Genomic DNA, 21,352 nt, shown 5'->3' with positions numbered 1-21,352 from the left:
TTAATTACTTTCTTATTCTTTTTCATACATTGTTTTATTTCCTTTGAATTATGGATGATGTTGTTAATTGGAGTTGTGTCATGTAGATAAAGTACTGTTTGCACTTGTGCATCCTTGTACTTGTTTTTTTCACTCATTCTATGTATGTATAAATTATAAATATACATTATACAGTTATATAAAGATTATACAATTTGCTACTTACATTTCATTGAAATTTTTTTGCATTCCTGCCACTTGTTCATATAATTGGAAAAATGATAATAAATGTGTTTTGGACCTCAATAAGTTTAAAAAGTGGTTCAAATAGCTGAAAATATTATGTCTACTAAATATGTAATCTATAATATAATAAATATTGATAAGATTATGTACAACTATACCATGTGGTGTTAAGTACTTAAGTACTTCTAGTTAATTTAGTTATAGTGGCTATGAAGATATTTTAGAACAAATTATTTTTCATACCTTGTAGGTATCAATAAAATAAATTTAAAAAAAAAATTTTATTTTGTAAAAATTATTGCATTATTACTTACTATGTTGGTTTTGTACCAAAATGTAATGCTGCTTGAATACTTGAAAAACCAAACCATTCATCAGAATATTGTATTACACCAAAGGTTTTGTCATGTTTTATTAATGTTCCTTCGGTTTCAACTATCATCACTACACAATATCCGTCTGCCTAAATACATAACTTTGGTTATTCTATAATTTAAAGAAGACTACTTTAAACATATACAAAAAAGTTCCTTCCAATATTTGCACTGGTTGGTGGATGCCATTCACACATGGGGTGTAATGGATTTGTCTCAAAAATTGTATACAGTTCTTCATTATTGGTTGATATTGTATTCACGATTGACATACTATCAAAATCTTCATTAAAGTTAATAAGCTAAAAATAACATTTTAAAGCAATATTTTTTTTTTTACTCTACTATAATATAAATTACTTCATTTGTCATTTGCTTCATGGTGAATATTAAACTACATGTAATGCTCAAATAATTCATAATCCCTTTAATATCATTCCAAATTATTGATATATTGTTGAGTTCTGGCTAAAAGTTTCATATTTAATTTAAACTTAATTTTAATTGTATCTATTTATATGAAAAGATATTTTAATTTTATTACAATTTCACATTAGTTATAAAAATGTAATAATATGTATAATATACAGAATGTAGTACTTACAAAAATTGTTTCACCATCACAGTTATTTGTATTTTTTATTTCTTTCAATGTGAAGTTAAACTTATTCAATAATGCAGGCAATTCAATTTTTAATTTATTTAAATCGTTGTTGATAGTTCTAAAAATGTAATTATATTAATATTAAATATTTAATGTGGACATAAATGATGACATACTCTAAATTTTTTTGATACTGTAGATAAAATACCAATATAGTTTTATAATCATTCAGTTTTTTTAATGTAACAGTTGCTAAATTTATCCTTATAACAAATATTGGAGCTAATATTTCATTGTATACTTTATAGTATTGAAATATCCATGAAGTTAACATTATTACTTTCTTAGAACTTTCTCTTAATTCTTGATTAATATTTTGTAGAAGCAAATCAACGGCATTAGGAAGTGTATCTATCACTAAAAAATCTAAGGTAAGTATTATTAGATATAAAACCTATAATGGTGTCCATTAGATTAAGAAAGGAATGAAGAACATATTGTTATAACAATTATTTTTCTTATGTCATCGTGTGATTCAATTTTTAGCGAAGTTTCTGATACTAAAATTTATTTGGTTTGTAATACGTTCTTTGAATACTTGATATTTAGGGAAAATTATAAATCAATTTCGCTGTAATTTTAAATAGTAATGTTAATCATGAGAACTTCGTAAATTTATACGTACTTTCTATAGGTATGCAATGGCATTTTTAAAATATTTTTTTTATTTTATTTTTTAAGCTAATTCATTTATTTATACCCGTCCTATTACTATAGTTGGGTATCAGTTAACAGTTGAAACGAACCTATTTTTACACGCTATTCTGTGGCTTATAAATTATTAACAATAATTAAATATTATTTGCATCGGATTCGCTACAAATTCGAAATTAATTTAAAACTTAGGTAGATGCTTAGACGATATATATATGATAACATAAGTTAGTAAATATTTGTTATAATTAATCAATATATCATAAATTCTTAGAAATTGAAGTTTATTTTCTTTATGATTGGTGACTTACGTCTTACACAATTAATTTACGTACTATCCAATGTTTCTTCTTTAATATCTTTACGGACCATGTTGTGAAGCCAAATGCCACATACCAAGTTTGATATTTCTTTCAATCGATTTATTTTTAAAGATGATAATTGGTTTTCAAATGCTGATGATTTTGTTTGATTTAATACGTTATTTAATGCATCTAAAAGATTAAAAGATATTCATATAATGTTAGATATGTATCTACCTAAATGCAGTGATTATTTTTATGTCGCATAGTGACAGTGCCATTATAAACTAATAAGTAATAGAACTACTCGGACGCCAAAATCATTACAAAAAAATGTTTAAAAAATATAATATATCAAAATAAATATATTTTGTAAAAACATTGAAGTCGATTCAATATAATGGGTAGCTATTGAACAAGGAAATGTATAATCGACGAGATGATGTGTTAATAAATCATAACAATAGATCAATAGCCAGTAGGTCATATGATCAGAATATCAAATTATGAGTATTATTCTAGTCTATAGACTAGAAGTTTAAATGAGTACAAAACTTGCTGTTTTGGAATCTTACTAGTTTTTTCTAAGTATGTTGAAAAGCACTATCAATCTATATTTTTTCCACCGATAAATTTAAAAAAATTCAGGTACCTACCCTCTCGGCATAATGGCTATTAGATGATAAATTTACTATTTACTAACCAGAAATTTCCTGAACACGTATTGGTGAAGTAGGATCTCCCATATAGTTGGATAAAATTATGTACTGTATTATTTTTTGATTGTATGCACTCATTTTGTTTCCCGTGTATTCTACATCATCTAGAATGTCATTCAATAATGGTCTAATTTTTTGATCATTTTCTTCATTAACTTTATTTATAATAAATCCTGTGAATGAAATGTAAATAAATAATAATGTTATGGAGTTAATCAATTTATTGTTTAATATTATACCTCTACATTTATAATCGTTTTCTATGAGTAATTGCATTTTAATGCATAATATAGCTGGGTCCTTGTGAATAGATAAACGCTGAATACATTGGTCTATAATTTTATTCGTTACATTTTTAAACGGCTGTTTTTGTAAATTCTTCACATAGGGATTTAATAACCAGCATTTAAACTATAATATAATTATAAATATAAACAATATAAAAATATATAATATTTGATTTCTCTATATTTTGTAACGTATAAATTGAAATAGGTACCTACATGTATTGGAAGCAGTAATTTTGTTTTTATCTAACACACGCCCAACAATGTTGGGCCAACATATTATGTATTATATAGACAAGTTATATTTTCAATGTATCATGTACAATGTACCGATTGATATAATGAAGAGATAAGATAATAAGAATTCTGAAAACAGATTTTAAAAGTCTACTTGGGACCATCTTTCCTGGATTCTTGATATTCCCCAAAATCCTAAAATAATGAAAAAAAATAATGATTGAAAAATCTTATTGTCTTATTAATCTTATTATTATTTTAATTTTTGCTGAATTTAAAATCAAAAATATGGCATAATCAATCTGAAGAAGACTTAAGTGGTGCCCAGATAGGTATTAGCAAGGGATTTAACTGCATGTGCTCTTGCGAGGGGGGTATATGGGTGGGTTGGCGGGTATGTAATTAGATAACTTTGATACTAAATATTATGGACTATGATAAGACATCTTAATTATTATTTCTAGTTATTTTAAGAATTACAGCCATTACATCAATCGGCACGTTAGAAATAGAACACGTTTATAATCCTATGTTACGTGTGTGTTAGACGAAATCAGAAAATCGTCGCTTCGAATCTTCTTGATAGTTAAAATGAATAGTGGACCAAAACTTAAGTATAAATTTAAGTACTTATAAAATTATGTAATTTATATAGCTAAAAAGAAGACATTAAATGCTATAATAAAAGACATTTTTAATAATAAGTGTATATACTGTTAAGGTACAGCCGTACAGGTACAACATTTACCTACAAATGTCTAATAATAATAATAATAATAATAATACGCATTTGTTCAAAATTTAAATTGATTTGAACGCGTTTAATTTATTAAGTACTTATAATTAGATATTATATAAAATAAATTGTTCTATCACTAATTATTTAGTATTTATAAGCATTTGGTTGTAAAAATAAATATTTGTTACCTATTTTAAAATTATTAAAAACCTTCTTAAACATTTTTAAACAAAAATATTTAGTACAACGCTAAAGAAAAACGACTGTGTATCTCTCGTTTAACCGTTTAAGTATATAGGTAAGTACTTTATATACATAATATTTATCATGTTATCATTGCTACTCTAAACGTTTTTTTAATCGCACACTATATACCGGTTATAAAATAAAATACATTTTACGAATTTTAAATTGTATATTAGTTGATGTATGTACAATATAATATACCTAATAGCTGATTACAGCCTACAAGGAGCACTTACAAATACATAAGCTAGTTCTTCGGAGACTTGCACTCCCAGTTCGAAACATCCTTTGATCACTTTCCTAATATGTTTTTCTTCGAGCAACATAATGTACGCTAAGTTATTGAGATGATTGCGTTACCAAACATGAGTTGCACACAATGCAATACAACACAGGTAATTAGAATTTCAAATATTATATTGTTATTTCCATAGCAACACGATTGCCTCAAAGAACATAAACAAAAAAAAAAACATATCCGATATACAACAAAAATCAATAGAAAATGACATAGTTCTCTTTCGTTATTGTTCAGAAAGTATAAAGTACCTACTTTATATTCATTTTTTTTTTTTTATAAAATAAAAAATAATATGACGGAAACTGCAGTAGACTAAGTGTGGTGATTGGACCTGCAGTACTTACCTATCGAAAAATGGTGAGTTAAAATTTGTAATCAGTTTTTTGGTGTCGTAAAATATTTATAAATACTTAACTGTATAGCCTATATTATATAGGTTATATACCTAGGTACCACCGAGTTTATTTAAACAGTACTAATACTAAATTTTTTATATTATTGTATCTTGAACATATTTATTTAAAATAATAATACATCGTAGTTTTAAATTTTACATTATACTCAGGCACCTACATTATATTGTTTAATAAGTAAAATACATAATATATAAATACATTGACGTTTTGTAATTTGCGTATTTAATTTGATCTAAATTTAGTGTTGAACAATATAATTATACACTTGCATGTTTAGATACAATATTGCGCACCTAGATAATATATAAATTATCAAATTTTAACCTGTTTGTAAGATAAACAGCAGTGTATAACAGAATATCTTATGCGATTATATATAATATGTTATATTTTTAATATTCAAATTTATCGTGCATATAGTTTTCTGTTTGACGAGAACATAATATAGATTATAATATATTAATACATCTATAACAGAGTTTATGTAAGTACACTGTACAGGTACCTACATGAATGACATTAATCGCATAATTATTGGAATTTGGGTGGTTTTTGTCAATATATTACCTATTAATTATTATATCACGCTATTATTTATTAGTTTATATTATAGCACCTACGCATTACACGTATAATATACTCGTACATAAATATATTATCGAACGACAAAATGCTGCAGGGGTTGTTGTCGATGCTGAAGCGGTTACGATCATCGCCGGACAAGGAGCTTCGCATCCTGTTGCTGGGTCTGGACAACGCGGGAAAGACGACGTTAATGAAGAAACTCGCGTCCGAAGACGTTTCGCATATAACGCCCACGCAGGGTTTTAATATTAAATCCGTTCAGGCGGATGGCATGAAACTGAACGTATGGGATATAGGAGGACAACGTAAGATAAGACCGTATTGGCGCAATTATTTCGAATTCACCGACATACTAGTAAGTGCCAATAATATAATATTTTGCATTACTGCGAATAGAAGGCCGGTGAATGTGGCTTTGGCTTTGGAGTTATTAATAATTGCCCTCTCCCTTTAATTCTAAAGCTCTTATCAACAATTCTTATTACTTTATAGAGCTGTAGATTCATGATTTACGTACACCTAACTATTATATACTATGATTCGCGAGTCATGTTCACCATTATTTTTCCAATAATAATATGAAATTATTTAATTTCCGATTTTTTAAATTTTAAGTATATTTAAAGACTATACATTTTAAGCACCTGGGATTTTTATACCACACTTAAAGGAGATCACGCAATAAATGATAATACAAACTTCTTTTTTTTTTTAATAATAAAAATCATTATTTTTCATTTACGATTATTGATTTTTATTGATTACATTATATTATGTGGGGCTAATAACTATAGGCAAGTTATTGATTATATCTAAGTAGGTATCAAATTATTGCTCAAAATCATTTATTTTATAAACATAATGTATTGATTTTAAAATGTTAAAATTAAATACCGAAACATAATTTATTTGAATAAATACCTTTATTATAATAAGTTATTTAATAAAACGGAGATGATCATGACTAATTTAGGAGACGCTTGAGAGTATTTAGCATTCCCAAATTTCATATTAACATTTGAAAATGTTAAATGTTATCAGTCATTTTTTATTGCGATCAGCTGATAACAATTATTTTACTATAGATAATTATAATATTTTATCTATGGGATGGGAGGGGAAGGAACGAAACATCCCACGAGTCACTTTAATATAAATATAGCATTCATAATCCACATACGACATACATTTAACCCAAATTGCGCATATGAAATGACCATCTGCAGCACCGTTTATTATATGAAAATGGGACTATACCGCATTTATTGTCGAGTTTATTAATTTAAATTTTAAAGTGTTTTAAATTAATAATTTGATATATTATTTTATACTTCAATAAATATTTATTTGAATTCGTGTTGTAGATTTACGTAGTAGACAGCGCAGACAGAAAACGCGTGGATGAAACAGGATTCGAATTGAACGAACTGCTCAACGACGATAAATTGGTTGGTGTACCAGTGTTGGTATACGCCAACAAACAAGATTTGGCGCTGGCGGCAAAAGCTTCGGAAATAGCGCAAGAACTGAATTTGCATCTAATTCGCGATCGGCCGTGGCAAATACAGGCTTGTTCGGGTATACGCGGGGAAGGCATCAAAGTAAGTTAATCGCGAATCGCAATGTATATTTTATGATTTTATTTCGGTTAGAAAAAAACGATAAAAAGTAAACAAATTCCTTAGCCGAAAAAACATCAAAAATTTTATTTTCTATTTCCACGCGCATTTACACCTATACTATTAAAACAAAACAATTAATATTCTATATCCTAAACAAAAAAAATGTTTGAATTTGTCATACATATTTTGATTATATATAACAGCGTAGCTATTGCGATATTTTAGTATTAACAAGTGTTAACATCAAGATGATTAATGATGATAAATTATACATATTACATAATCAAAAGCGCAGATTTATATTGGGGGGGGGGGGCTAAAAACTCTTTGTATAAAATATATTATACACACACCCAAATTATTTATTTTTATAACCTCTCGGCTCTCACCTAAAGATAGCCTAAAATAGAACAAAACCAATGGTTATTTATTATTATGATAATAAACCGTAATAATAATACTTAGGATGTTATTTGTGAATTTTTAACAGATAGATTCTAACTATTTACTATGTATATAATTTTTATACGTATTATAATACATTAATAACTTTGTTAGTATGTGTTCAACAAAGTTATGTTTTATTTTGTATATTTATTTAAAAATTAATTAATTTTCGTTGGAAATACTTCGTCAACCTTTTTTATTCTGCAGTGCATGGCGAAAAACTACCTTTGCGGGAAGTTCATGGATCATGATGATATTAGGCAAAATATAAACATTTGAATGATATATACATCTTCGAAAATAATTTGTAACTCTATTACCTATTAGGTACCAACATTCAGAGCGCAATACATTTTCATTTCTTAAATATGACCATCATATATAAAAATGTAGTTTCGTTTATTATTTTATAACGGCGAGTGAAATATTCTATTATATTACCAATATTATTTTCTATTATCATTACTTAATTAAAAATATTTTAGTTTATTGTTTATAAAGATTTTTAACAAAGGGGTGGAGCTAATTTAAGGTTCTGGGGAGATAAGTCTCCGTAATACCCCACCGATTTACGTCTATGATAAAATATTATGTAATAAAAAAAAATTATTTTTATAACAAAAATTGTTTTTAATCGTTTTACTATTAACTATTACAATGATGTGATTATTTTGCTTTAATATTTTTTCTAGGAAGGATTGGAATGGATCAGTCAAAATGTAAAAAAGAAGTAATAATGTTAATTTATTGAATATTTTTCACTCTAATTACTTTATAGTTTGTTTCATAGGTTTATGTAAGAATTACTAATTAGTGTAATATTTTATTATATTTTTTTAAACATGTAAAATATATATATATATATAAATTATATATTATGTATTTAAAATAAACGTTTTTACTTATATCTATTCCTGTTATTAACTATATGTTAATTAAATAATATAATAATCTATTATTACGTGTGTCTATAGGTTACTCGTATAACTGAATATGTTACTAATGAAAAACGAATGTCTTACGATTAAGATTAAATAATTTTGAACTTCTCTGAAGTCAATAAGTCTTGTAAAACATCAAAACAATATTAAATACTAGAATTTGATTTATTTTAACGTTTTACAAATATGTTCGTATGGGTACCTACTTATTATCGGAAAATGTTCACATAGAGTTCGTCGTATTTGCGTTTCCTATATACTTTATAAGTAATGCGTTTTATAATGTCAGCGTGTTCATTTTTACAATAATGTTTTACAAATTATAACAAAATAGTTGACCGCAATTTTAGATTAATTTGTGAATTGCTTATATCAACAATCATTTTATAGGCCGTAATAAAACCGTTAGGCTCAGAAAAAATTTTGTTTTGGTAGGTACCCAATACCAATAACGGCAATAAAATATTACATTGATCTCGGTATGTTGTATAAAATCATTAAAAACAACAGTGCACAAATAAATTGACGCGTATATTGTAGAAAACGAATTACAATATCAATTAAATATTTTATGAAGCTATTCATAATATTAATGTACCAATACACTTTATCGATAATATAATATTGAGTTAGCTTTTTTTGCAGTTAGGACGGTGTATTATCAACTAACGGTACTTGGATCTAGTACGAAAGACATAATTGTTTGTTTGGAACTCTTTATATTTATATTATTACAAAATATATCATTAGAGTTCCATCTACACTTCCATAAAAGGTATTATTAAAATGTCCCCTATTAAAATATTTTTTGGGTTGGTAAAATACCTATACAAAGTGGATTGCAGTTATATTTCGTTCTGCAAAAAAAAAAAAAAAAATACCTAACAATAAATCGTATGCTAAAAATAATTTAGTTATTGTATACATAATATTATATATATAAAAAAAATTTATAAAACAAAATTAAGGTAGTATATCAATGGTGGCTTAAACTAGGTTTAAGTACCCGAGTACCTAGTGTACACCCCGTTTAGAGTTAAAATACATATTATATATAAAATGTTCAAAAACCGAAATTGATGAAACAGCCTTTGAAACTATCCATAATGTATATCCGCAATTATCGATATTTTTTTCTAATTTTTTTTTTTACACTTAGAGTTCGTTGTGGAAATATTCAGTCGTAGCTTTCAAATCTTCTTCGTGAAATTCTTGACAATTGGCCGAGTATTTAGTCTAAACAACACAACAACACATGAACAATAATCGTGATAATGAAAACTGAGTCAAACGAAAATCGTGATTTTATTAGGAAAAATTCAACTTACCGCACAGTTGTGGTCTTCGGTTGCAGCGTTGTAAAGTTTCCAGAACGGCGTTCCCGTTTGGCCAGACAAGAACCAAGAAGCGATTAAACTGTTAAACAGAATAAAAGTCATAATGAGAAATTTCGAAGTTATAAATTAATCAATATATTAATTATAAACTATCTCAGACATCGTATAGAAAATTATAATATTTAAAAAAAACGTTTTAAAAATATCATATTATCATTTATTTCAAATGTCTGAGGTTGTATATTCATACAACCTAAAAATGAGTAGTAAATAAAATTATTATCTTTAATTCAACAACATCTATAGTTCATTTTACAATTTAATTAAAAGTTGTTATTCTGTCATATTTGACGTGAATACACATACATCGAAATACACATTAATTATTTATTACCTACGTATATATTATATTTGCTCTATAAGCCAAATGGTTATTAAATAATAAATAATACCTACCATTGACCATCGATTATAAACACTATATTTTTATAATCACTGATAATACGTATATTATAATATAATATTTTAATATTAAATCCGTATAGATAATATACGTAATTTATTGATTATAATCCTTGCATATTTTTAAACTATTAACTAATACGGACATAAAAAGAACTTTTAACATTATTTTAATTTTAAATACAAATATTATATCTAAATATTTTAATAGTTTGATTATAATATACTTATGTATTGTTGTTGTATACGTTAATTATATTTAAAATATATAAATATATAATATATATTATATATTATATTAATTAACGTACCTGGACAGTTTAGTGACACCAGGTTTGAGTCCTGTTTTGCTGTCTGGATATTGTCCTTTACGATTAATGCTGCACACCAAGTAACGATCGCATTCTGGTTTCTTGCCCACGAACCTGTACACCCTCCACACTCTGAGTACCGGGTCAATTATTTCGTGATTCAACAATTCCGATAGTTTTTCTTCGATTTCCTTGGAAGTTAAATGTTGCAAGCTCAATCCTTTGCTTTGGCCCAACCTAAACACTTCCTATACGAACAAACAACAATCATTCACACATAAGTATGTATTATATATATATGTGTCTAAATTAATACGCCTATAACGTGTTATACGTACTTGTAAGTATGCTATCGCAGGTTTGATGTACGTGGCCGAATTTACTTTGAGTCCAAACTGTCGTTTAAACACCGCGTCGGCCAGGAAACTCAGCGATTCTGCTGGTCTAGCTGGATCGAATTGAGCTGCTTTAGAATAACCTTGAGACTTTAAGAACCCATTCATGATAAATTGTGTCGTCGACAAATATCTGTAGAACACGACGATAGATATTATAGGTATATACATTAGACGTAGGTACTTTTACGAGTTATTATAAGGAAGTACATAATGCAATTTTGAAATAAATCCGTGTTTTGTTCATATATATACATTTAATCTTTTATCTGATTTTACCTCGTATATAATATATTACATGTAAGTAGGTAGGTAGGTATGTAGGTAGGTAGGAATTATAAAATAATATCATCGTATGAATCTGGACTGACGCCAGTAATGTGTATGTTACCTATGTCTGGAGAGACATTATTACCGATACACATAAAAATATTGGTGTTTGGAGTGATTCAAAGATATTAATCTTATTTTATTTACATTAGGGTACCATGCACGCTCATTGTCCAACAAAAAATAAAAGCGAGACAAATATAGGTGTACTGCATGGCCGGTAAACTGTGTATAAATATAGTCAGTCACCTAAAAATATATGATTTCCTTAATTTCAATTTCACAAACCAATAATTATGTGTAGAGTACAGATTTTGAAGGCATTTGCCTTTTTTCTATTGCTCTAAAACGAAGCTATTTCAGCTACAAATTCGATTTATACTACTATACACGACATTTTATTTTGCTTTTTTTGGGCTTTTATGGGCATTTTTCAAAAAATGTTCTAAATAAACGTATTTAAAATGTTAATTTTTATAATTTTTTATTATTAAACTCGGAGAAGCAGGCTTGTAAATAAGTTTATTATAATATCTTTTTTTTTAAATAATTTTTATACTTTTTTTATGATAAATTTTTTTTTAAAACATATTTTTAATGCTTTTTTAAAAGATTTTTTGGAAGATTTAGAAAGCTTTATTGCTTTTTTTAGTTTTTTATTGCTTTAAAATCCGTACTCTAATTATGTGTAACGTATAATATGCTTTCGTCAAGTGTTGTATATGACACCGAAAAAAATAAATTGACCCTGCAGAAAAAAGCTGTTCTACAAAAGGTGACGATAACTTTTTTACCTTAAGAGTCGTTGCACTTGTCTGCAATCTCAGTTAACTGTTAATATATGTTAGCAGCAAAAGTAATTACTTCGAAACTATACTAATAATAGGTATATCGCGTATAATAAACCTTGAAAAAAAAAATCATACGTAGGGACATTGACATAACATAGTGTGTAATGCATGGGCGTATTTTACAATAAATTCTTTAGCATTATAATATTATTATTTTAAAACTATATATTATAACCCGATACGATAATATATAAATTCAATGAGACGAGGAGGTGCAGTTGGTATATGTTTATAAAAAATATATAATATAAATAAATAAATAACCAGTTAGTTTTTATGGTTGTGTGTGTATATATATACATATAAAAACGAGATACATAAGAGGCATGTCCGGATGGTAGGTATCTTATACCGGAGCAGTGGACGTGTTATTAATAGGTATATATATATCTTCTATATATAGGTATGAGATAATTGATGTTATTAAATTCTTTGGGCACGACGTGAACATTACATTATTTTTGATCGCCATAAGTGTTCAATGAACTATAATCGGAGTGTATATTATAATATTTAAAATTCACGCACGTAAACACTGCAGTCATGACTCGCACCTATTCATAATTAAAACGGTTTGTAATAAATAGAGTATAACTTAAGTGTTTGACTAAAACGTTCGAAAATTCAAAATCGTACAAAGATTGAATCAAAGAATGTCACAGCACTTAAATATTTTGTACCGTGACATCATAGTATTACAATGTTACGGTAAAATATGTATTGTTGAGTGGGCGGATGTCTGCGACCTGCAGGTGAAGATGTTAATAATAATTATTATTTATTCACATGAATAAAACGGTCAGTATTCCGGTATTTCTAATATTACAGTTTTTTTTTTTTATGATCGCGATTAAATTTAAAAATGACACGGTTTATTAGATCGACAAGTAATAAGTAAAAAAAACTAAAATGGTCAACTACTTACTTGCGAAAATACCTAAGTGTATAATTGTACAATACCTATACTCGTAAAAGCATAACTACAATTTTTAATGTTTTAGATATATCGTTTTACTATTTTGTATTTTATACCTATGACTAAACTATTAAAGGATGAAGATATATTATTGTACTATGTATATATTATTTTAAAAGCATTTCCCGTTTGACCTTGACCCAAGAATACTAAGTTTTTTGCATTGGTTTACAACTGTTTATTTTTTACGGATAACTGTAAACTTTCTATACCTACCATTCGCGCGGTCAGCACACGTACTTATATCACGTATTTGAAATAATGTATTAGTGAGTAAAACACACCTAATACAAAATATTATTTAGGTATGTTACGGTCGTTTACTTAATAATTACCATTTACCACAAATCATTAAATTTTAATTTTTAATGTTATATAATTTATTCTAGGAAAAACAAATAGCTTCAACACGAGGTAAGTAAATTATTTTGTAGTTGATTTTTCTGTAAAATCGATATTTAAAAATGTTTATGCATATTTTATATTAATATTCGATGATGTGGTTTGTGCATTTAAATTTTAAATATAGTAAAGATGAGTAACAACTGACGAAATATAAAATGATGTACGTACACTTGTACGTGTACGAGTATAAAACAGAAAGAATAACGTCAAAGTGTATAATTTATGAGGATATCAGGTACATCATCAGGACCGTCAGGTCTGATTACGCTATTATATAATTTCTTAGAAGTTAAAATAAATAATAATATAACGTATAACACAAATTGTGAATACTATGTATATTCCGCTCTCATAAACGAATTTTACGCTATACTAATATATACATTTATTATATTTATACATATGTATAGTGGCGTAAAAAGATTTTTTTTTGTATTAGGAATATGTACCGCTGTAGTCGTATTCGTTTATTATTATAGAGGTAGCAGTGGCCAACGAACTCTACGAGTAAAACCAGTTCCGTTCGTTTGAAACAAGGCGTGCTCGACGAGTTACTATGATATTGTTATATACCCACGCTACGATTTATATTACATATTATACCTACATTTAAACGCTTGTGCACAATGTATATGAGGCTATAGATGCGTGTACCGGGTATACGGTAATTACCTGGCCTGTGTATTCGGGTCGGAGACGTGTTTGATCCATTCGGCGACGAAACTGGTCAGACTCCTGACCCACCGCCTTCTAAACGTGGCGTTTTCCATGGACTCAAATATCTTGTCCACCTGGAAGTGACCGTCCCTGTCGATGAACAGCTTCAAGATGCTGCCCAGACCGCTGTTCTTCCACAAGGTCGTGCCCAGCTCGCTGTTTTTGAAATGTTCCCAGTACACGTACGCGCTGCTCAGGAACGGCGGCAGGAAGGTCGAGGCCCTGGCGTGTCGCTCGTGTTCTTCGAAATCCTCCACTTCTGGGTCGTCGGAATGCTTGTGACCGCCACTGAACGCGTTCACCAGCACCGGAAGTACGTTCATGAAACCCTCGATCGACGAACCCTGGAGACCGCCTGCGCCCGCCGTCGACGACATAAATCCTATAAAACGACCAGTCAATAACGTTTTTTATTTCGTTCCAAACGCGTATATATACATTATGAAATAATATAATTATACGACAATGCTCAATTTAAAAGCGGATGCATGCGTTACAAAAGTCTGCTTGAGTAAAAGTTATTGGATTTAAATTTCGTTTATCCTGTGTTACGCAGCTACAATATAACATAGTTTGATAAAAGCTAAAAGATTTTAATTCCTATATAACGATTATACATCTATAGTATTCATGATTTGGTTTGATTTAGTAAAACAGTAATGATATGATTTGAATTATTCGGATCATTGGCTGGAGTTCATAATAATTTATCATTGTATGCAACCAACAGAGATGAGGTAAATCCGCAAAACTATATTATTTAAAAAAATTTAAACACTTTTTTCCATCATAATAATATGAGTATTATAATGACAAGTCTGGGATTATCGTATAGAATCTGATCTGATATTATATTTATAATATTTTGAGTATGTAATTGGATTGAAAACGAATTTTTGTTTTATTGTGTAATAAGACAATGATCGATGAAGTTCATAAAAACAAGATGAGCAAACAAGATGAAACGGCTGTGTATAATTCCAAACAGGTTATATTATATTGTATCGATACGGTTAATTTACCGTTGAACCGTTCTACTAATGCGGAATTTTTTGCACGTAAACTATGGGTCGTGTATAGTTGCACTGCTTGCCTACTACGGCGGAATATAAATGCATGGCCTGGCCTCAACAATCGTCGACTAAACGATACAAACCACATTCGTAAAACATAAATAACGACATTATTCGTACACCTAAACACATCAAATATTATAATACAGAATAATATTGGCTATATTATTGAGCCGATCGTGATTTTTTTAGAAACGCAAAAAAAAATTATCAGCGAAACTATAACATCATTGTGATTTGGTGAACAATATCGACTGGGCACATTATAGTCATAAATAATAAAATACCTACCGTATGGGTGAATAAAAATATTTTATTGCGTATAATAAAATTGATTAACTCTACCTACCTACCTACCTACGATTACTACGGTTGTCACAGCCATATTTACTATAAATCGTATTTATGTATGATCGTAATTTTATAAAATCACCTAAATATAATATTAGTACGCATTTCCGACCACCGTTTAACTTCATGGTTAACTTGAATAGAGTTTATAAAGTAAGCCCAGTAGTGAATTTATTTTCATTTATTGAAAATTTTTGTTAGAGAATTGTACTCAATTTTTTTTAAATGAACAATCAACAAACTATTTAAAAAAACAATAGTATGTTACTATATTCTATTAGTTACCATATTATATACGCGAGGCAGAGATGTAAAAAATTAGTTGAGAAAATAAAGAAGTAAAGATTTTTGTATACCAAAAAGTATAATTAACTAATACGTCGATAACAAAATATAGCTAATTTGTTAATATCTGTAGTTATAAGTTATTAACGGCAGAAATAATGCGGCGGATTAAACCTCAGTCAAATTATGAAATTTACTAGAAAAAATTATTAAGTATATTAAAAAATGAAAAAACATTTGGAGAAATTGAAAAATTATTCAAATTGATGAGTATTGATTACAATATATTCGAAAAAAGGATAAGCGAACACTGCAGTTGGCTGAATTTTAAATTTCTCAAGTAGATAAGTATATTTACAGAATAATGCGAATATTGTATAAAAATTAATATTACTGAAAATAATATGTATGTAGTTACACAATATGTAGGTACAGTGGAAGAGGAGCCCTCCGTATCAAGAGTTGTACGAAACAAATGAATCCCTTCAACCTCTTTATTTTTGTAATAAAATAATATTAACACAAATTATTTGATTTAAAAATATAAGTATACGAGTTTGGATTAATTTAGAACCAATGTTGGTGTTCGATGTTTACGTATGTAATATTATATAATACTACTATAATTATACCAACGTCTGTAAAAAAAAATGCAGAACAGCAGTCAGTTATATTGAATAATAATTAAAATAAGCAACTATACATATATTTTATTCATAAATCAAACATCATTATATTATACATAAGATCAAATGCAATAATAATAATTGTTATAATCATTGAGTTATAAGTTATAACCAGTGGCGTATTCAGAATTTTTAGGGGGGGGGGGCACACACTGTCTACAATTTTATAAGACATATTATAGTATATGCGTTCATGTATACAAATAAATATAAATCTTTAAAACAAAAAATAGTAAATACGGCCAATGAGGGAGGGCATGGCCCCTGTGCCCCCTGGATACGCCACTGGACTTATAACTATAATAATATACTAACAATATAATATTATATTCCAAAAACGTACCATAAAATAAAGTCTCAATGATATGTACTAATTTTGTACGTTTTGAAGTTTTCAAAAGTATAGTGGCTTAAGAGACGCAAGTGTACATTTAATACTAGTTTTTTAGTTTTTTGGATAGGTGATTTAAAAATGTTGGTTCACACGCCAATCAATTACATATACATAATATTATGTATATGGACGAAAATTTACAATATGTCAATATACCACTACATCCATTTCTTTAAACGATTGGTTAACACCGTTATAAAATGTATGCCAAGTGTTGATAATTATTGTTCAAAATATAGCCGAATAACCTAGTTGAAAAAATCTAAATTCGGTGTTAAAATAATATCGTAAACCACAGTTCCACGGTTCATTGACATCTGCTGCAGTCAGACCAAAAAATACACGGAAGACTAGACGATTAACTTTGAAATAGATACTTTTAGGTGTACTAAATACAATATTGTATTTACTGTTATAATTCATAATGCCCGATTGCCCAAGAGCAGACAGAGCGTATTATTATTGTTTCATTGGTATATACGTTTACACAGTCCTTCCAAGTAAACAGAATAACACAATTTCAAGATTTTATTTTAAAAAAATTGTACACTTTTTATGCGGAAAAGCAATGAGTCATAGTAGTCATACATATGTTTTATGATTTTATTTATAAAGATGATTTCTAATGGCACATTAAGTAAAATTTAATAGATCAAATAAAAACATATTTCAGATAAAAAAAAATTAGCAATAAAGTTGCTACGAAATTGTGATTATATTTTGCATCGGTATTCGGTTGCAAGAGGCGACCTAGGTATATTGTAACACGAAATTGATCAGAAAAATGTTGTACTCAACTCAAAAACAAATCTAAATCAAAATGAAACACACATTTAAAATGTGCTACTAAAAGTATACAATTACTCGTAGTTATTACAATAAATTCAAGAAGCTTTAATGACCCACTCACCCATTAGTAACACTAATGAATAATGATATGTAACTATGTAAATACATGATAAATGTTTGCCTACACTCTATGATATTATTTCTAATATTCCACGTATAAATCATACATCGACTTTTACGATGCGTTTCAGTTCAACAGATTAAATTAATCGATTTAGTGACTCACACACATCAGTCGCCACAGTGATTATACCTCATCATAAGCGATCTATTTGATAACTCATTTACATCATAATTGTTATTTTCACTGTACTATAAATTTATAACTATGAGGTCACCAGTTTCAATAAATATGTAGGTAGGTACCTGCTAATAAATGTACGCGCTGGGTGATCAAGAATTCCAGGAGCGTCATATTTGTTCTAGTTCATATGTTGCAGGCTTGTTGTTATTGTACAATACTGCAGTGACGTCATTTCAGTATTTTAATATTTATACGTACAATTTAGAATTTATTTTGGCAAACGGTTGGTGTATTTTCGTATACTATACGTATATCTCTATTATTATATATTTTAACAAGAAAAATGTTTTAACAAAAACATTTTTAAAGCTCTTTAATTGCAATTAGCATTTAACATAAAAAGCAGCGTCATGTTGATTTTGATAAGTACTATTTTACAAGTTAAGGTGGGTCACACGTCTGCCCTACTCACACGACAACACTGGTAAAATGACGTCGTAGTATTGTGAACGTTTAGTTTAATTAATTTAAAATATTTTGTAATAAATATTCGTATATATCTTTTGTCCCAAAGTTCACATGATTCGAATAAGTAAAAGATAATATATATATTATATGCTATTTCAGATGACATACATTAGTGAGCGTATCATTAATACGTATTTTAGGAGGGTCAAATCTCTTATTAGGAAAAGTCGATTCTTGGATTTTTCATTGAGTATTTTATTTATGATAGTCTCTACGTAAAAAATAATTATATAACGGCAATAAATAAAAGTCGAAAAAATTGTCCCGAGTCAATCAAGCTTTAAATAGATTACTGAAAAGCGTAGACCTTAGATCATATGATCTATTTATTATTTATTTATATATATATATACTACCTACAAAATACCTAAACCACGGAGATGGACTTACCGGAAGCCAAGTCAATCATAGAGCTCCAGTCCACGCCGGGCCCGTCGTCGTTGCCGGACGAAGATTTGTCCGCAGCCGCACCGCCGGCGAACATGCCGACGAGCTGGCCGATCATCTGCGGGTCGACGGAACCCTTGGCGGCCGCCAGACCGGAAACGATCGATCCTAGTCCGGACTTGGCGCCCTCCGTCTGCATGAACGACTGGAGCACGGAGCCCAAGCCGCCGGCGCCGCCGCCTTGTCCGCTGGCCAGCGAGTCTTGCAGCAGCGACTTGGCCGCTTCCAGGAACGGGTTCTCCTCGCCGTCGTCCACGCCGTTGCTGTCCACCGAGGACGTGATCGCGGGCCCGACCAGGAGCAGGGCCAACAACAGCGCGGCGTTGAACGGTAACCGGATCATGGTGATGGTGACCGACGGTGGTTGGAAATCGGACGCGATTGTGGTTTTAAAAATTGTATGCAATACACTGCTCGGTGGCAGTAGACGTGACGGAAGAATTTGGTGTATGAACCGGTGGTGATAATATTATATTATTATATCGAACCGTTTTCACATGACCGGCACGGCAAACGTCTATGGCGAGCTACGCGATGTGGCGGAGTGGACGTCGATCGAAGAACTGTGACGATCTCGATGTGACCCAATGGCGGATGGGACGAGTCCATCGTTGCCGGAACCAAATATTCAGCTGCCCCCCCTCCCCCCCCGGTTACCGCGGTAATGGTGACCGGGCTGCGAAAAAAAGAGAGGGGACGGTCGCGGACGTAGCGGTAAACCAGACCACGCGCGGTTACGGCGGCGGAACGCGTACAAACCTGTTATGGTAGGGCCATTGACATAGGTATTATTATTATATACCGTCCGCCGACTACAACGGCGCGCGGCGGGCCAGGTTAGTTATTATTATTATATTATTATGTTTGGCTCGTCGTCGTCGTCGTCTCTGTCTTCGTAGTAATGCGGTGACGATCATGTAGATAGAAATTATTATTATATATTTCGTCCGAAATACCTTTTCGTCGGAATTCGGTCAATTATTACTGTCATATTGTTACGATCGATTTATTACGTCCTAATAGGTGTAATAATAATTATTCGCACAATACATTATTCGAATATACATTACATCATCATTATAATACAAGCACCGAGTACATAATAATAACAATACGATGAATGCAAGTGACAAGGGTCCTCAGGGATTCCAGAAATCCTTTAATAGTATGCGTATTATTTTTATAAAACTAGTACTCTATATAGACCGCAATATTATTGTCTCGAATAATTCATTTTCGCGTATTCTTCTCGTTCGCAAATATTTATAATATATCATAATAATAATAATAATAATCGTTATATTATATAATATAATATACGCCGCAGGATAAGCGCAGGACGAACGCTAACTATTTATAAAAATTGAAGTCCTGATCTGTTACCCTTATATTATCATGTTGAATTTGTCTATACATAAATATTTTCAATTTTTGTTTGAAGCCGAATATTTTTTGAAAATGTTGATGTATACAACATGACATTAAATCGTACCATCAGAAATACACAATAGTCATGACTCATGAAATTTCTGATGGTAAAACTACTAAAAGTTTATCTTAAAATTTTACAATTAACTTGCGCATTCGTATGTTCCATATGGTATTTAAATTGTTAGATTGTATGGTAAATACATTTTGTATACTAAAAAAAAAAATTTATCAAAATAAATCTTCAAACCCGAAAATATTGTTCATAAATCGCGTCTGTGGACTGTGATTGCGTTTGGATCGGACGATATGTGATGACTACGCATGTATGGATGATGTCAAGGTCGTTCGTTGCCGTCTCTGAGTGACCTTCTCATTCGTATACTTATAATTCCACATTGCCGTCACGCGTAGCATATACGCAGGACATGCACCTCTGTCAGCTGAAAAATACCCTGCAAGAACGACATCGTAATGGGAAACTATTAAACTGTATATATTATTAATTGATAATTATTATGATA

At 29.5% G+C, this 21,352-nt stretch overlaps 3 protein-coding genes across 4 annotated transcripts; 1 reads left to right on the top strand and 2 right to left on the bottom strand.

The window, feature by feature from the left end:
• Positions 1-201: 201 nt before the first annotated feature.
• LOC113547929 lies at positions 202-4,894 on the bottom strand. Its single transcript, XM_026948520.1, has 10 exons — positions 4,684-4,894; positions 3,178-3,349; positions 2,923-3,111; positions 2,253-2,411; positions 1,380-1,620; positions 1,204-1,321; positions 960-1,067; positions 746-901; positions 540-688; positions 202-310 (listed from the first exon to the last, which is right to left on the bottom strand). The coding sequence occupies exons 1-10, from the start codon at positions 4,771-4,773 to the stop codon at positions 202-204; spliced, it is 1,491 nt and encodes a 496-aa protein (XP_026804321.1). The 5' UTR covers positions 4,774-4,894.
• LOC113547927 (ADP-ribosylation factor-like protein 3) lies at positions 4,430-8,632 on the top strand. 2 transcript variants are annotated; one of them, XM_026948519.1, is made up of 4 exons: positions 4,430-5,105; positions 5,844-6,104; positions 7,114-7,350; positions 8,511-8,632. In XM_026948519.1, the coding sequence occupies exons 1-4, from the start codon at positions 5,103-5,105 to the stop codon at positions 8,550-8,552; spliced, it is 543 nt and encodes a 180-aa protein (XP_026804320.1). In that variant the 5' UTR covers positions 4,430-5,102; the 3' UTR covers positions 8,553-8,632. The 2 variants fall into 2 exon arrangements, with proteins under 2 accessions (XP_026804320.1, XP_026804319.1); XM_026948518.1 differs by lacking the exon at positions 4,430-5,105 and having other exon boundaries at positions 5,835-6,104.
• Positions 8,633-9,271: 639 nt separating this feature from the next.
• On the bottom strand, positions 9,272-20,029 carry LOC113547925. Its single transcript, XM_026948516.1, has 6 exons — positions 19,344-20,029; positions 14,499-14,925; positions 11,208-11,397; positions 10,870-11,117; positions 10,088-10,175; positions 9,272-9,995 (listed from the first exon to the last, which is right to left on the bottom strand). Exons 1-6 carry the CDS (start codon positions 19,741-19,743, stop codon positions 9,915-9,917), a joined length of 1,434 nt encoding a protein of 477 aa, XP_026804317.1. The 5' UTR covers positions 19,744-20,029; the 3' UTR covers positions 9,272-9,914.
• Positions 20,030-21,352: the final 1,323 nt, after the last annotated feature.

The sequence above is a fragment of the Rhopalosiphum maidis genome, chromosome 4, assembly GCF_003676215.2.
Source record: "Rhopalosiphum maidis isolate BTI-1 chromosome 4, ASM367621v3, whole genome shotgun sequence".
Taxonomy (NCBI): domain Eukaryota; kingdom Metazoa; phylum Arthropoda; class Insecta; order Hemiptera; family Aphididae; genus Rhopalosiphum; species Rhopalosiphum maidis.
Note: the sequence above shows the minus strand (reverse complement) of the source record. Positions and strands in the feature narration are given on the sequence as shown.

Coding starts and splice junctions, on each gene's coding strand:
- LOC113547929 (XM_026948520.1), bottom strand. CDS start 4,773: ATGTTGCTCGAAGAAAAACATATTAGGAAAGTGATCAAAGGATGTTTC. Junction 3,350..4,683: donor AAGAACTAGCTTATGTATTT/GTAAGTGCTCCT, acceptor ATTATATTATAG/TTTAAATGCTGGTTATTAAA. Junction 902..959: donor TGAAGCAAATGACAAATGAA/GTAATTTATATT, acceptor TGTTATTTTTAG/CTTATTAACTTTAATGAAGA.
- LOC113547927 (XM_026948518.1), top strand. CDS start 5,835: ATGCTGCAGGGGTTGTTGTCGATGCTGAAGCGGTTACGATCATCGCCG. Junction 6,105..7,113: donor TCGAATTCACCGACATACTA/GTAAGTGCCAAT, acceptor TTCGTGTTGTAG/ATTTACGTAGTAGACAGCGC. Junction 7,351..8,510: donor TACGCGGGGAAGGCATCAAA/GTAAGTTAATCG, acceptor TATTTTTTCTAG/GAAGGATTGGAATGGATCAG.
- LOC113547925 (XM_026948516.1), bottom strand. CDS start 19,743: ATGATCCGGTTACCGTTCAACGCCGCGCTGTTGTTGGCCCTGCTCCTG. Junction 14,926..19,343: donor TATGATTGACTTGGCTTCCG/GTAAGTCCATCT, acceptor GTCGTTTTATAG/GATTTATGTCGTCGACGGCG. Junction 11,118..11,207: donor CTGCGATAGCATACTTACAA/GTACGTATAACA, acceptor TTGTTCGTATAG/GAAGTGTTTAGGTTGGGCCA.